Source organism: Aedes albopictus, chromosome 3 (assembly GCF_035046485.1).
Source record: "Aedes albopictus strain Foshan chromosome 3, AalbF5, whole genome shotgun sequence".
NCBI lineage: Eukaryota > Metazoa > Arthropoda > Insecta > Diptera > Culicidae > Aedes > Aedes albopictus.
In genome coordinates this window covers 350,099,909-350,115,080 of record NC_085138.1, presented here as the reverse complement: position 1 = coordinate 350,115,080, position 15,172 = coordinate 350,099,909, and the positions used below count along the sequence as shown (strand labels likewise).

At 42.4% G+C, this 15,172-nt stretch overlaps 1 protein-coding gene across 1 annotated transcript in view; it reads left to right on the top strand.

Annotated features, from left to right (window-relative positions):
* Positions 1-541: 541 nt before the first annotated feature.
* The window catches only part of LOC109432646 (uncharacterized), a 72,688-nt gene continuing 58,057 nt past the window's right edge, over positions 542-15,172 (top strand). Inside the window, exons 1-2 of the mRNA XM_062858116.1 lie at positions 542-715; positions 8,877-9,009. Coding sequence (XP_062714100.1) covers positions 542-715; positions 8,877-9,009 — 307 coding nt within the window. The remainder of the gene's footprint in view (positions 716-8,876; positions 9,010-15,172) is intronic.

The following is a 15,172-nucleotide window of genomic DNA, read 5'->3' as shown; positions in this document are numbered from 1 at the left end:
TCGAACGAAGCGCAGATTACCCATAACTGTCTCGCAATAATGTTCCTTGGTCTGCAACTCACCAAACCGTGTCGCGAAGACTGATCCCCCCCTGTTCTCCTTCAAGACTCCCCGGGACGTTTTCCCGCCAGCACGCTGCGCCAGCTCTCGTCCATCAAACAGAGGAAGATTTTCATTAGGGAAAATTTCGAAACGAGAACCAGACCGTTCGTCGGCGGCGGCAGTGCCGCGTCTGCTGCGAAGGGCCCACCAACTTCGTCCTCTCGGCTGACTTTATAGCTAGTTTGTCTGATTAACTTTTCCCTGTTCGGTTCGGTCTGTACGGGCCTGACTGGGCTTCTCGCTGCCGTTGTTGAACAATTCGGCGAAAGGGCGGGCAGCGGTCGGAGGAAAATTAATTCTTTGGTCCGGCAGCAGTTTATCGCAGACACAAAGGTACACTAGCCGAAAAACTTGCCCAGTCAGCCGTAGGTACCGTGGTCCGTGGTATATCGTCTGCCGTCGTCACTCGAGGCTGGGACGGATGAAATCTTCCGCTCAAATGGACCGTAAAAGTTTGGCTCGGTTACGAGGCGGCGCGGCACACCTTTGGCGAAACATCATCAACCGTTCGTCCATTCGGCGCGGCCGCGGTGTGTTGCTTGGTACACCTGGCGGTGAAGGGTCATCCTCTGCCCATCATCGTCGCTTGGCAGCTTCGAAGCGTCCCTTGTGGGTGAGAATGTAATTAAAGCATAATCCCTGATTAAATGGCCATGATTGTTGGGCTGGGTGAAAGTAGGGACCGAGTGTGTGGAACAGCCGTATCCCACCGTGTTCCAAGAATTCGTTCTGGTTGACCAGCGTAGCGTGTGGCCGAGGCTGGGAGTAATCCACGTGGAAGAGGAGTGTGGGATTTCATTGATGACTCAGCGACTCAGCTGTCGCCCTCCGTGAGCTCTTGACGTGATCTCGAACAGTGTTGGATAAACATCAATCTTGATTGAAAGATGTATTTATCTTGAAGAGTTATTTTTAACAATTGAAGGGTAAACCTACCAAAAGTGGTACTATATTTCAGGAAGTTTCAGAACATTTTCGGCGGAATTCATAGGTGTTATGGAAGCGTTACGCAGGCATGTTCAGGTATTCCGGATGGTCCGAGGGTGTTTCAAAGGGATCTTGGAAGCATTTTAGGAAGTTTCAGAGGATTTTCAGAGACCCCATTACAATAGATTTTTAAACGCCCCTGAAATACCCTTTTGATTTAAAGATGTTCTTGAAACCCCCTGGTACGACCCTGATCTGAAATACCTCGAAACGCCCCTGAAACCTCCGTAATCCTTTGAAACGCCCCTGAAATGCTATCAATCGTCCATTAAACCACTAGGACCGCCTTTAACATGTTCCTGAAACACCCTGAAATTCTCTGAAATGACTCTGAAATACCTTGAAACGCCCCTCAAACCCCTTGCAACGCCCTTTGAAGGTTCCTGAGATCCCCTGAATTGTCCTTAAAGCCCCTTGAAACGTCCCTGAAACCCCATTTACTACTATTAAAATACCTCTGAAGTCCCCGTAATCCCATTGAAACGCCAACAAATCCTGACAGACCGCCCTTAAAAGGCTCCTAAAATCCCCTGCAACAACCCCCTGAAACGCCCCTGAAGCCCCTTGTAACCCACTTTTCTGGGCTCTCGGGAAATTTCTGAAAACCCCCTTAGCCCCACCTCAAATGCCCAGGAGTGTTACGTGTCCAGGTTGAGAAGTTATCAGGTTTTTGCAGGTGCAGAAAGCGAAAAAAAAATCCGATTAGTAGAAGAAGAGGGTAAGCCAGTGGTGAGTTCCCCTGAGAGGGTGAGCCACAGTAAAAAGCGAGTTCCCTCGTAAGGGTGGACTGATGATGAGGATGATAAGAGATGAAAGATGATAGATGAGAGATGATAGGTTAGGGATAAGAGACACGAGAAAAGAGATGAGCGATGATGAAAGATGAGAGATAAGAGACGAGGGATGAGAAATAAGAGATCAGAAATGAGAGATCGAAGATGCAAGATGATGATGATGATGATGAGAAGAGAAATTAGAGATGAGAAATAATGATGATGGGAGAAAAAAGATGAGAGATGAGAAATGATCGATAAGAGTTACGGAATGAGAGATCAGAGATGATGGAAAGATATGAGAGATTAGAGATAGTGATGACCAGTGATGACGATTACGATGATGAGAGATGATAGATGAGGGATAAGAGATGAGGGATAATGATGATGGTGATGGTGATAGTGATGAGAGATGAGGAATAAAAGATATGAGATAAGAGATGAGGGATGAAAAATAAGAGAGGAGATGAGAGGAGAGAGATGAGGAATGAGATATGAGGGTATGATGAGGGATGAGAGAATTGAGATGAAAAATGAGAGATGAGAGATGATGATGATGATGAGAGATGAGTTATGAGAGATGAAATATGAGAGGTGAGAGATGAGTGGTGAGAGTTGAGGGATGAAATATGAGAGATAACAGATGAAAGATGGGAGATGAGAGATGAAAAATGATAAGAGGTATAAGATAAGAGGGATGAGATGAGTTATGAGGTATGAGAGATGAAAGATGTGAAATGATAATGTTGCGAACAGATGAGAGATGCGACCCGAGCAGGAACGAATAAGTGATACATAAATGCAGCATATCAATGTCAGGTATCATACCAAGATAAGGTATTGGTCGGTTATCCTGTTATTTGAAATAATATTTTTTGGTATTGTGTAGGAATTGAGTCACCAGCAGAAAATACCTCAATGAATGATTGATTTGCTGCTAAGGACTGCTTGAGGTATTATGTAATTATAGAAAAATGGCATTTTTATGAAAAAATCATCGGTTATTACTGAAGTACCGCAATACCTGATGTCATTATTCATGTGGTATTCGTAGAACACAAATCAATTGTTATTTCTGGTATTTAACCTTTTATTCAGGGCTCCTTAATATATACCTCATTCAGGTTGTAGGTATGGGTCTTGCATGCCTGAGCATGTTATGCAGCAGCTATTTCCTCCTGTTTGGGGAAATAAAAGATAAGAAGTAAGACATGTGATATGAGAGATGGAAGATGATAATGATGAGAGATGAAATCTTAGAGGTGATATATGAGAGTTGAGCAATGAAAGATTGGAGATGAGAGGTGGGAGATGAGGGATGAAATGAGGGGCTCAAATAAAAAGTGGTGTAAGTGATCATTTTGTCGATTTTGAGCTGAGCATATTAAAAAATTATTCAGATTTCAAGTTTTCAGGAACTTTTTGAAGTTAATTTTTACGATTATTAGAAAAGATACAATAAATCTGAGAATGTTGGGTCTATTTTTAAATTTCATACATTTTGTATGGGATGAAAAATTGGTGAAAAGCTTTAAACCTCATTTACTCGATAGTGGATTTTGCTTCTTAGCCTCTTAAATAAGAGTTAAGAGAGATGAGAAGTGAGACATGAGGTATGAGTGATGAGAAATGAGAGATGACTAATGAGATACAAGAGATGGAATATAAGAGATTAGAGATGAGAAATGAGACATGGTAGATGAGAGATGAGAGATGAGAGATGAGAGATGAGAGATGAGAGATGAGAGATGAGAGATGAGAGATGAGAGATGAGAGATGAGAGATGAGAGATGAGAGATGAGAGATGAGAGATGAGAGATGAGAGATGAGAGATGAGAGATGAGAGATGAGAGTTGAGAGATGAGAGATGAGAGATGAGAGATGAGAGATGAGAGATGAGAGATGAGAGATGAGAGATGAGAGATGAGAGATGAGAGATGAGAGATGAGAGATGAGAGATGAGAGATGAGAGATGAGAGATGAGAGATGAGAGATGAGAGATGAGAGATGAGAGATGAGAGATGAGAGATGAGAGATGAGAGATGAGAGATGAGAGATGAGAGATGAGAGATGAGAGATGAGAGATGAGAGATGAGAGATGAGAGATGAGAGATGAGAGATGAGAGATGAGAGATTAGAGATTAGAGATGAGAGATGAGAGATGAGAGATGAGAGATGAGAGATGAGAGATGAGAGATGAGAGATGAGAGATGAGAGATGAGAGATGAGAGATGAGAGATGAGAGATGAGAGATGAGATATGAGAGATGAGAGATGAGAGATGAGAGATGAGAGATAAGAGATAAGAGATGAGTGATAAGAGATAAGATATGCGAATTTATAGATGAGAGATGAGAAATGGAAGATGGGAGATGCGTTATGAGATATGATATTTGAGATGTGATATATGAGATATTATGTATGAGATATGAGATATAAGATGAGATAGAAAATATGAGATATGAATACATAGTTAATTAAGATTGTGGAATTAAAAGATTTAGGAGTTATTGCCTCTTGCAATGCTTTGTAGACTACTATATGTTCAACTATATGTTAACACCAAGGAAGTTGCGAGTAAACAAATTGGTTATTCTATGCACCACTCCAAAATGTGTAATGGACGCTGAAAGTTTTATCAGCAAAACGAATCAATGTATGCTGAAACTGGTAGGAACATATTGTGGTATGATAAACATTTTCCGCAGAGATTCGAATACGCTGCAAAAGAAGAGCTTAGAGGGTAGCTCTATTCTATAAGATATAAGAGATAATAATTAAAAGATGAGAGAAGAGAAATGAGAAATATGAGATAAAAGTTAAAAGAGAAAAGGTTAGAGATAAAGGATGACGATGCTGAGAGATTAGTGACGAAAAATAAGATATTTAAGATGAGAGATGATGATAATGATGATAAAAGATGAGAGATGATGATGATGAGAAATGAGAGAAAAGAGGCGAGAGAAGAGAGATGAGAGATGAGAGGCGATGATAATGAGAGATGGGAGATAAAAAGTTGAAACAAGATGTAAGAATGTAATAAAAACGACAAAGAAGGTGATTGGAATTGAGGATGATTGTTATGGTGATGATTGATAGTATCGTTTTCAGAACGAAGGCAGTTGTAAGTTGTGCTACAAGAAAGTGAAATGTAATCGAAGTGATTATTATAGGTTGAAAAATTCGAACTTTTACAATAATAATAAAAAAAATGAACTACAAAAAAAATAAATAAAAAATAATGAGAGAGTAAAACAGGAGGGATACCGAGAAATAGATCAACAGGGTATATGGCATTAGCAGCGGCAAAACAAACAATCAAGATGAAATGAAACATCACAGCCTTGTAAAGTATTTCACGCGAGTAGGTTGCATGTTTTCGATCCGTCCTCGTTGGTGAAGAGGTTCTGCCAATTTGGCCATTGGAATTGATTATAGTCCGAGTCACCACAGTAGTGTCCGTCCGTACACTACAACCTACTACGTAGGAAGCATCTCAAAATCTGGATGAAATCGACGCAGTTTATCCAAAAAGCAAAATCTACTGCAATAAGCTGATAAAATCGTATTATGTCCTATTTTATTAGGATATTTCTTTATCTAACAGGAGATTTCTTCAAAAATATCTCTACTATCTTTGTCTGCAATTTCTGCAGGTAATCTCTCTAAAATTTTCAAAATCAAGTTTCCCAGGGAACTACTCCTAGCGTTCTTCCATGAGTTTCTCATGGCTTTTTTGTAGGAAATACGGAAGCACCTCAATGTTGCTTCTTGAGGTATTCTCCCAGACATTAATCCTGGATTTTCTCCAAAGATAACTTTAGAAGTTGCTTAAGTTTTTTCCCAGCAGTCCCTTCAGAAAATGTGGAAGAACCATTCTACGAATCTCCAGATGAATCACCAGAATACGATTCTGCAGGGTTATCTTTAGAAATTCCTTCAAGGATTATTTTGAGAATTTTTCCAGCATTGTTTGCTCAATTTCTAGATGAACTTTTGAAAAAAAAAAATCGCTGGAGGAATATCTGAATCAATTCCTGCAGCAATCTCTGAAGAAATCCAAACTGCAGCAGCAATTGAAAAAAAAATCCTTGTTGGGATTTTTGCAGTGATACCTGAAGGAATTTCTCAAGGAATTCTTGAAGGAAGCCTTGTAAGAACTTTCAAAGAAATCGCTGTATGATTTTTAAAAGTTTTTTATTGAAATTTTTGAAAAACGTCATGGATGCACTTTTTCAGAAAGCCGTTGCTAAAATTTCTGAAGAAATTGCCTAAATTCGGAAGCAGTCCTTGGAGATATTTTTGATGGAATCTCTGAAGGAATTTCAGGAGAAATGCCAGCAGAAATCTCTGACAAAAAAACTCCAGTACAATGTTAGAATCTCAGGAAATACTGTTGTATGAATCTCTAGAAAGATATGTGTGTGAATAAATCCCAGTGAAATTCTTCAAATAAACTCAGGAAGAATTTCTGAAGAACTTCCAGGAGAAATATCAGGAGAAACTCCTAGGGGAATCTTTGGTAGAATTTCTAGGAAATGTAATTGAGGATTATTTTTAGGAAATTTGCTTCATCAGTTTTATTTTTATGAGCATGTCCTGAAAACATTCCTGGAGCATATTTTTTTAACCTTCTTCTGAAAGAATTCCTGTAAGACTACCTAGAAGAACGCCTGCATAAGTTTCTGTAAAGATCTCTAGAAAAACTCCTTAGAAAAAATCCTTAGAATTATCATTAGAGGAAATGCCGAAATATTTTTTGAAGGAAATCGTGAACATGAATCTCTAGAGAATTCACATCTGGATCACTTAAGCAATAAAGCTAGGATCTCTGGAGGAATGCCTCCAAGATTTCCTGGATGAATCTCTTAAGAAATTCCTGGACATATAAAGAATTTTCAATTTAACCCTTAGAACCATTCCAGGACAAAAAAAATGCTGGTAAACTTCTTGAAGAAACACTTGTAGGAATTTCTAAAGGAATCTTTGGAAGATTTTCGGAAGAATAAATTTGGATGAATATGCCAAAGAATCTTTGAAAGAATTTTTTGAAGAAATCTCTGTAAAAAATCTAAACTGATCACAGAAGAATTTTTGACGGATTTTCTAAACGAATCTCATGAAGAACTTTTGAAGTAATTGCTGGCGGAGTTTCAGAAGGCTTTAGAGAAATTTCTCAAAACATCCCTGAAAAAAATTATACAGCGTCCGCTGGAGGAGTTAGTCAAAGGAACCTTGGTAGACTTCAAGACCAAATTGGTGAAATAGATTTTGATGGAATTAATGGACTAATTTTGGATGGAATCCGTGGAAGATTTCCCAAAGGAATCCATGAGCAACGACATGGAATATAAATCCTGTATTACATTTATGAAGGAGCCTCCAGTAAAATTTCTTAAAAAATCTATGAAAGAATTTCTGTCGAAAATTTTAGAAGAATTTCTGAAGGACTCTGTGGAAGATTTTCAAAATAAATTCTTGAAGAAATTTCAGGCGAATTTCTCAACTTGTGATTTTCTGAAGGAATTGTTTAATTTATTTCTAAAGCATTCCGTAGATGATGTCCTGAAAAAATTCCTGTATGGAGGAATTCCAGAGGGAACCCATGCAAGGTTTCCCATAGAAATTCTTGGAGAAATACTTGGAGGACCCTGCAGAGGCAAATCTGAAAAAAAATCTAAACGAGAACTTTCGTCGCCTTCCAAGCTTTTTGAAAGGAATCCCAGGAAGATTTTGTTAGGGAATACATGAAGTAATTTCAGAAGAAATCTAGGGAAAGTTTTATGAAGGAGTTTAAAAAATAATATTTTTCTAATTAATTTCCGAAATTAATCCCTGGAAAAATTCCTGGAGTAAGCCTCAAAGAAATCTTAGAATGTATTCCTGGCCAAATTTCGTTAACCCTCTAGTGTTCAATAATTAAGTTTCTATCGTGTCTTCTATAACAATTCCATCGTAATGACAACAACAACAAAAGTGCAATTCAACCTGCACGTACAACCCATTTTTATCACCATCAATTCTCATCACCACAATCCATGCTGTACTGTCCGAGGCCGAAGCCTACCCTTTTGCGCCCACAACAGTCCATCGTTTTTCGCGATAAGGGCAAACGCGTCATTTTCAATTTGTTTTTCAATTCGCGAGCACATGACGTGCCCGAGTGGGTGGACGGGTCGAACACAAGCACCGCGATGCGACCGAACTGAAAGAATAACGAAAAACTCTTGCATAAACTAGATGCGCCATCTAGTGGGTGGACGAGCAGTAAGCAGCGAGCGTACACTGCCTAGTTTTAGGCGTTGGCACAAACAATGCCTTCTCGCACCCATTCATCAGTTTTCTGATGTGCGGTGGTAGGAAGGTAGGAAGAACATCGGAATTGCTACGTTTGCTGTTCGTTTGTTGTACACGCGCACCAGCTGACGTTGATGATGAAGCGAACGGACACAAATGAAATGCCCTCGTCTATCGCGCGTCGCGTCTCGTCTCATCTCGTCTCATTCAATGTGGGATTGTCGAGTTTGTCTGAGTTTTTGCATAACCAAAGGGGCATTCGCAGCGCTGGTTTGGAAATGGGCCAGATCACGCGCTGCACGTAGAACGAAATTTAAAATTCTATTAATGGATGTACTAGCGAGGATTGCGCCGCACCGGCCTATGCAGTTGCATCCAACGAAACGGTGGAATTGAAGTTTGTTCATAATTTTTGGATTGAAATGTTTAAATACCAGTTTGCTCACAACGACGATAGCATAAACCGGGAATGTGCTATGCTAAGTCGCAATTTAAGCTCGGCATGCCCTCCAAGGAACGTTAGCCAGAACTTCACTAGCGAGTCTGCTCGTGCAGAAGCAGCGGTAACGCGTGTACGCGCGTTGCATACCTAAAGGAGCCCTATTCGCTCGAGGTGCTGTGCCGGTAGCCTACGTGGAGGCGATTATCCCACAGTAGTTTGCAGTTTGCTGAAATAGCTGAATTTTTTGCTGCGCTCTACATATCTTCGCTCGCCCAGCGACCGGCCAACGAAACGGAACGACTGACAACGGCACGGAGGACAGCTGCGAGGACGTGTCGCGCCTCGGAAATTAAGCTTGACAAAGGCGCAAATGTGCGAGACAGTTGGTTTGGCGTCCAGTCCCGGCGAGGTAAGGCTCCATTCGCTACAACTGTGACAAAAGTTCATTCAATTTAGTGCATATGGGAGTGAGGTGAGGCATGGTTGGACGAAGAGGGCAGCACAGGTTGGTTGCGCGATGGATGTCGGCAGAATTTTGGGGAAATTTACGGCTTCCTTTCTCAAATGTGGGCAATGGCCTGGAACTGATTGAACAGGCAGTTGTGATGATTTTAAGGCTTTTCATCTTATCGAATAGTGCATAATCATGAAGATAGCGCAGAAAAAAATATGCAGAGAGTAAGACTGGAAAACAAGTAGACAAGAAAACAAGAAGACAGGAAGACAAGAAGACAAGAAGACAAGAAGACAAGAAGTCAAGAAAACAAGAAGACAAGAAGACAAGAAGACAAGATGACAAGAAGACAAGAAGACCAGAAGACCAGAAGACCAAAAGACCAGAAGACCAGAAGACCAGAAGACCAGAAGACCAGAAGACCAGAAGACCAGAAGACCAGAAGACCAGAAGACCAGAAGACCAGAAGACCAGAAGACCAGAAGACCAGAAGACCAGAAGACCAGAAGACCAGAAGACCAGAAGACCAGAAGACCAGAAGACCAGAAGACCAGAAGACCAGAAGACCAGAAGACCAGAAGACCAGAAGACCAGAAGACCAGAAGACCAGAAGACCAGAAGACCAGAAGACCAGAAGACCAGAAGACCAGAAGACCAGAAGACCAGAAGACCAGAAGACCAGAAGACCAGAAGACCAGAAGACCAGAAGACCAGAAGACCAGAAGACCAGAAGACCAGAAGACCAGAAGACCAGAAGACCAGAAGACCAGAAGACCAGAAGACCAGAAGACCAGAAGACCAGAAGACCAGAAGACCAGAAGACCAGAAGACCAGAAGACCAGAAGACCAGAAGACCAGAAGACCAGAAGACCAGAAGACCAGAAGACCAGAAGACCAGAAGACCAGAAGACCAGAAGACCAGAAGACCAGAAGACCAGAAGACCAGAAGACCAGAAGACCAGAAGACCAGAAGACCAGAAGACCAGAAGACCAGAAGACCAGAAGACCAGAAGACCAGAAGACCAGAAGACCAGAAGACCAGAAGACAAGAAGACAAGAAGACAAGACAACAGAACAAGAAGAACAGACAGAACAGACAGAACAGACAGAACAGACAGAACAGACAGAACAGACAGAACAGACAGAACAGACAGAACAGACAGAACAGACAGAACAGACAGAACAGACAGAACAGACAGAACAGACAGAACAGACAGAACAGACAGAACAGACAGAACAGACAGAACAGACAGAACAGACAGAACAGACAGAACAGACAGAACAGACAGAACAGACAGAACAGACAGAACAGACAGAACAGACAGAACAGACAGAACAGACAGAACAGACAGAACAGACAGAACAGACAGAACAGACAGAACAGACAGAACAGACAGAACAGACAGAACAGACAGAACAGACAGAACAGACAGAACAGACAGAACAGACAGAACAGACAGAACAGACAGAACAGACAGAACAGACAGAACAGACAGAACAGACAGAACAGACAGAACAGACAGAACAGACAGAACAGACAGAACAGACAGAACAGACAGAACAGACAGAACAGACAGAACAGACAGAACAGACAGAACAGACAGAACAGACAGAACAGACAGAACAGACAGAACAGACAGAACAGACAGAACAGACAGAACAGACAGAACAGACAGAACAGACAGAACAGACAGAACAGACAGAACAGACAGAACAGACAGAACAGACAGAACAGACAGAACAGACAGAACAGACAGAACAGACAGAACAGACAGAACAGACAGAACAGACAGAACAGACAGAACAGACAGAACAGACAGAACAGACAGAACAGACAGAACAGACAGAACAGACAGAACAGACAGAACAGACAGAACAGACAGAACAGACAGAACAGACAGAACAGACAGAACAGACAGAACAGACAGAACAGACAGAACAGACAGAACAGACAGAACAGACAGAACAGACAGAACAGACAGAACAGACAGAACAGACAGAACAGACAGAACAGACAGAACAGACAGAACAGACAGAACAGACAGAACAGACAGAACAGACAGAACAGACAGAACAGACAGAACAGACAGAACAGACAGAACAGACAGAACAGACAGAACAGACAGAACAGACAGAACAGACAGAACAGACAGAACAGACAGAACAGACAGAACAGACAGAACAGACAGAACAGACAGAACAGACAGAACAGACAGAACAGACAGAACAGACAGAACAGACAGAACAGACAGAACAGACAGAACAGACAGAACAGACAGAACAGACAGAACAGACAGAACAGACAGAACAGACAGAACAGACAGAACAGACAGAACAGACAGAACAGACAGAACAGACAGAACAGACAGAACAGACAGAACAGACAGAACAGACAGAACAGACAGAACAGACAGAACAGACAGAACAGATAGGACAGACAGAACAGATAGGACAGACAGAACAGACAGAACAGACGGAACAGACAGAACAGACAAATCAGAAAAAAAAACTCAAATTGCACGTGAGAATGACAATGGAATGGAGGGAGAATGGTTAAGGAATGGTTTTGCAATGGCAATGGAAAGGAATATCGAAATCGATTCAAAAAGCTTCTGAATGTCATCTGAAGGATCTCGTTGGACACAGTAATTCTCTTGCATCCGTTTCTTCGAACTGTCAACCAGGTGAATGTAACTCATTGTAGCACTTCTGAACGGCTTCTTATCGAAAGGGCCAATAAATTACTCGATTTGCATCTCGACAAACCAATTAATCACGTAGAAAGGCAGACTCAGGGATGCCATAAACCTGTTTTCTTAGCCTTTCCTGTTCATCACTACGCGAAGCGCGCAGCAGTGAGCAGCCTCCATCATTGACAAGAACAGAGCAATTTCTTGGCGAACATCGCCAATAAGCACCGTTTCACACATACCGACCTCACTAGAGTTCTTCCTCGTGCCATTGTTCTTGTTATCTGGTTGATAGCTTAATTACATCCATTAAACTGTTGGCAGACTATCCGTGTTCGGTCGGAGTGTGACGAAGGACCAAGAGAAACGAAAATGATGGCAGGACTATTCTTCACGGCTTTCATCAACTGACGGCCGGTCGACCGCTCAACCGTTCTCGGTTTCATTCACGACTGTCGTCATACTCATACCTATAGCCACCCTTATAGCTGTCAGAGGGATAGCCATAAAGGAAGGTACATTAATCAAAGTGATAATGCTGTCAGAGCTGAACATCGACCAAACAAAGTACCGGGCAGTATCCTGCTAACATATCCACCGTCGCCACCATCACCGTCACCATCGAGGACTTCGGTTTGTGTGTTGTGGAAATGACACAGTGGCTTCGAAGTGAGTCAAATTTGGTGAAATTTTTACCCAGGAGAAATTCCCTAGGAATTCCAGAGGAATTTCAGAAGGAATTCCAGAGGAATTCCAGGATGAATACCAAAGGAACTCCAGAGGAATTCCAGGCGAATTTCAGGAGGAATTCCAGGCGAATTTCAGGAGGAATTCCAGACAAATTTCAGGAGGAGTTCCAGAAGAATTTCAGGAGGAATTCTAGACGAATTTCAGGAGGAATTCCAGACGAATTTCAGGAGGAATTCCAGAGGAATTTCAGGAGGAATTCCAGGAGGACATCCAGAGGAATTCCAGGAGGAATTCCAGATGAATTTCAGGAGAAATTCCAGGAGGAATTTCAGGAGGAATTCAAAAGAAATTAAAGGAGAGGAGGAATTCCAGAGGAATTCCAGGAGAGTAGGAATTCCAGAGGAACTCCAGGAGAGGAGGAATTCCACAGGTATTCCAGGAGGGCAGGAATTCCAGAGGAATTCCAAGAGGAATTCAAGGATGAATGCCATGGGAATTCCAGGTGAATTCCAGAGGAATTCAAGAAGGAATTGCAGGAGGAATTCCAGGATCAGTTCCAGGAGGATTTCCAGGAAAATTTCCAGGAGAACTCCCAGAAGAAATTCTAGGAGGAATCCCAGAGGAATTCCAGGAGGAGTTCCAGAGGAATTCCTGGATGAATTCCAAAGGAGTTAAAGGGGAGAAGGAATTTCAAGAGGATAAATGCCAGCGGAATTCCTGGAGGAATTGCAGAAGGAATTCCAGGAAGAATTCTTGGAGGAATTCCAAGAGAAACACCAGGAAGAATTCCGGAGAATTTTCGGGGAATTCCTGGAGTTCCTGAAAGTTAATAAATCCAGAAAAATAGCAACTCAAGACCACTGCGATTTCAGGTCAGCTTCGAAGCCTAGCAGCACTGCTGCTAAAATGAACGACCCTAAAATTATGTTGATTATAAACTTTTCGGTGATAGGGTTGGGATACCTTGTCCTAGTAGGTAGCACAGTAGCGTGCTTGCAGCATCACGACGACACCGAGAAGGCTACTCCCGATGATGCCAAGCCAGCCAGAGGTGATCCGCTATGAATTAAACAGCCTCTCAATTGACGTGACTTGTGTTGTGACGAGCTCACACACGGTGCGCCGCGATGTTATGATTCGGTCCGTCGGATGGCCACGGCCGGGCAGGCGGTCGTCATGCGATGACTGCAAAATCGGATTCAAACTGGATTGTGACTAGAAGGGTAGTCTGGACCGGATTTTGGCAGTGGGATGTCACAGATGATGCTCACGGTTGACATTTGCTACGGATTAGGCCCCGGAATGAGGTATACAATTGATGCAGTTAACCTCATCTTGTTCGGCGCTAGGGAAAATGCGAAGGGTCTGATATGTGTGTTGAGTGCCGTTTCACGACGATTATCATTAGTGAAGAGCTAGCTATAGCAGCTGACATGTGCGTCCTTTGGCGTGAGGGAGGACTTTGGGTGAATCGATACACTACTGTCTACCGAAGCGACGACGATGGTAATAATGATTAAGTTGATGAGAGCTGTTTCATCGTGCTTCTGGGAATTCTTGTGCAGGCAACGCTAATTTACCAGGTAGTGATAGACACTGCAATTATGACTGATTATGCCCAAATGAGATTGCATATATAAGGACGAAAGTCGGTCTGTAAGCAGAAATACATGTATCATTTTGGAAACGACAAAGATATTATGTGAAAGTAAATGGAAGTTTGATACTTTATGTATTTTTATAGTATGAGAAAATCTGCTGATAAGATACCCAAGGCCAAGAGGTGGTTACTGGTTATGTGAGGATCGACCCAATAAAAACTCATTCTCTCTCTTCCTTACCTTCACGGTACGCCCGTTAGGGATGACTTTGAGAAGAGGAGACGGTACACATGTACTCTCTATTGGTTAGCGTTCCACCAGCTACAGCCTTAAGTTGTCCTCTCTTCTCTGAATGCTTGGGTTCTGACTAGTACTGTAGACTACCCGTTGGACTCCAGCTCCCGGATGGAGAGAGCGAACAACTCTTATTGCTGTTGGTCGGTTTACCATTTTCTTTGTATTCCAAGTACGATTCGGGAAGGGCCAGTATCCGGCATACGCTAAACGGGAGGTGGTGTACGGCTTCATTTGAAGCACTAACTCGGCCGTTTTGGTTACAGCCCTAATAGCGTCCACCGTCGATCGACCCTTCCGTAAGCCGAACTGGATATCCGAGAGGCTAGAGTCATTGGGTTTCTTGGTATAGACCATCGACCGCGGCAGAATAATTCGTTCCAACAGTTTCCCGGCGAAGTCCAGTATGCAGATAGATCTGTATGCTGATGGCGTAGCCAGGTGGCTTCCCAGGTATGGGCAGTAGAACCAATCTTTGCCTTTTCCACCTCTCCAGAAATTCGCGTCTGTCTAGGTATGTCTGCATGACCATTCTGAACACGTTGCCAATCAAAAAACGGGCAGAAGGCTGTCTAAAGAGGCAAGTCAGTCTTCCATATAACTCCACAAGACCTCACACTGACCCTTGAGCAACTCGGCTATTCACGAGTGAGTGGAGAACCGGACGAAGGGGCAGAAATAGCCACCATGATAGTCACTCTCAGCGATGATCCCAGACCATTTGTCAGAGTAGAAATGCTGGGCATTTTTCTCTTAGGCCTGTTAGATAGTGGAGCAGCTAGACCAGTGTTAGGGACAGGTAGCAAAAAGTTGATGAGTTACTTTAAATTTAAAATTGAGTCC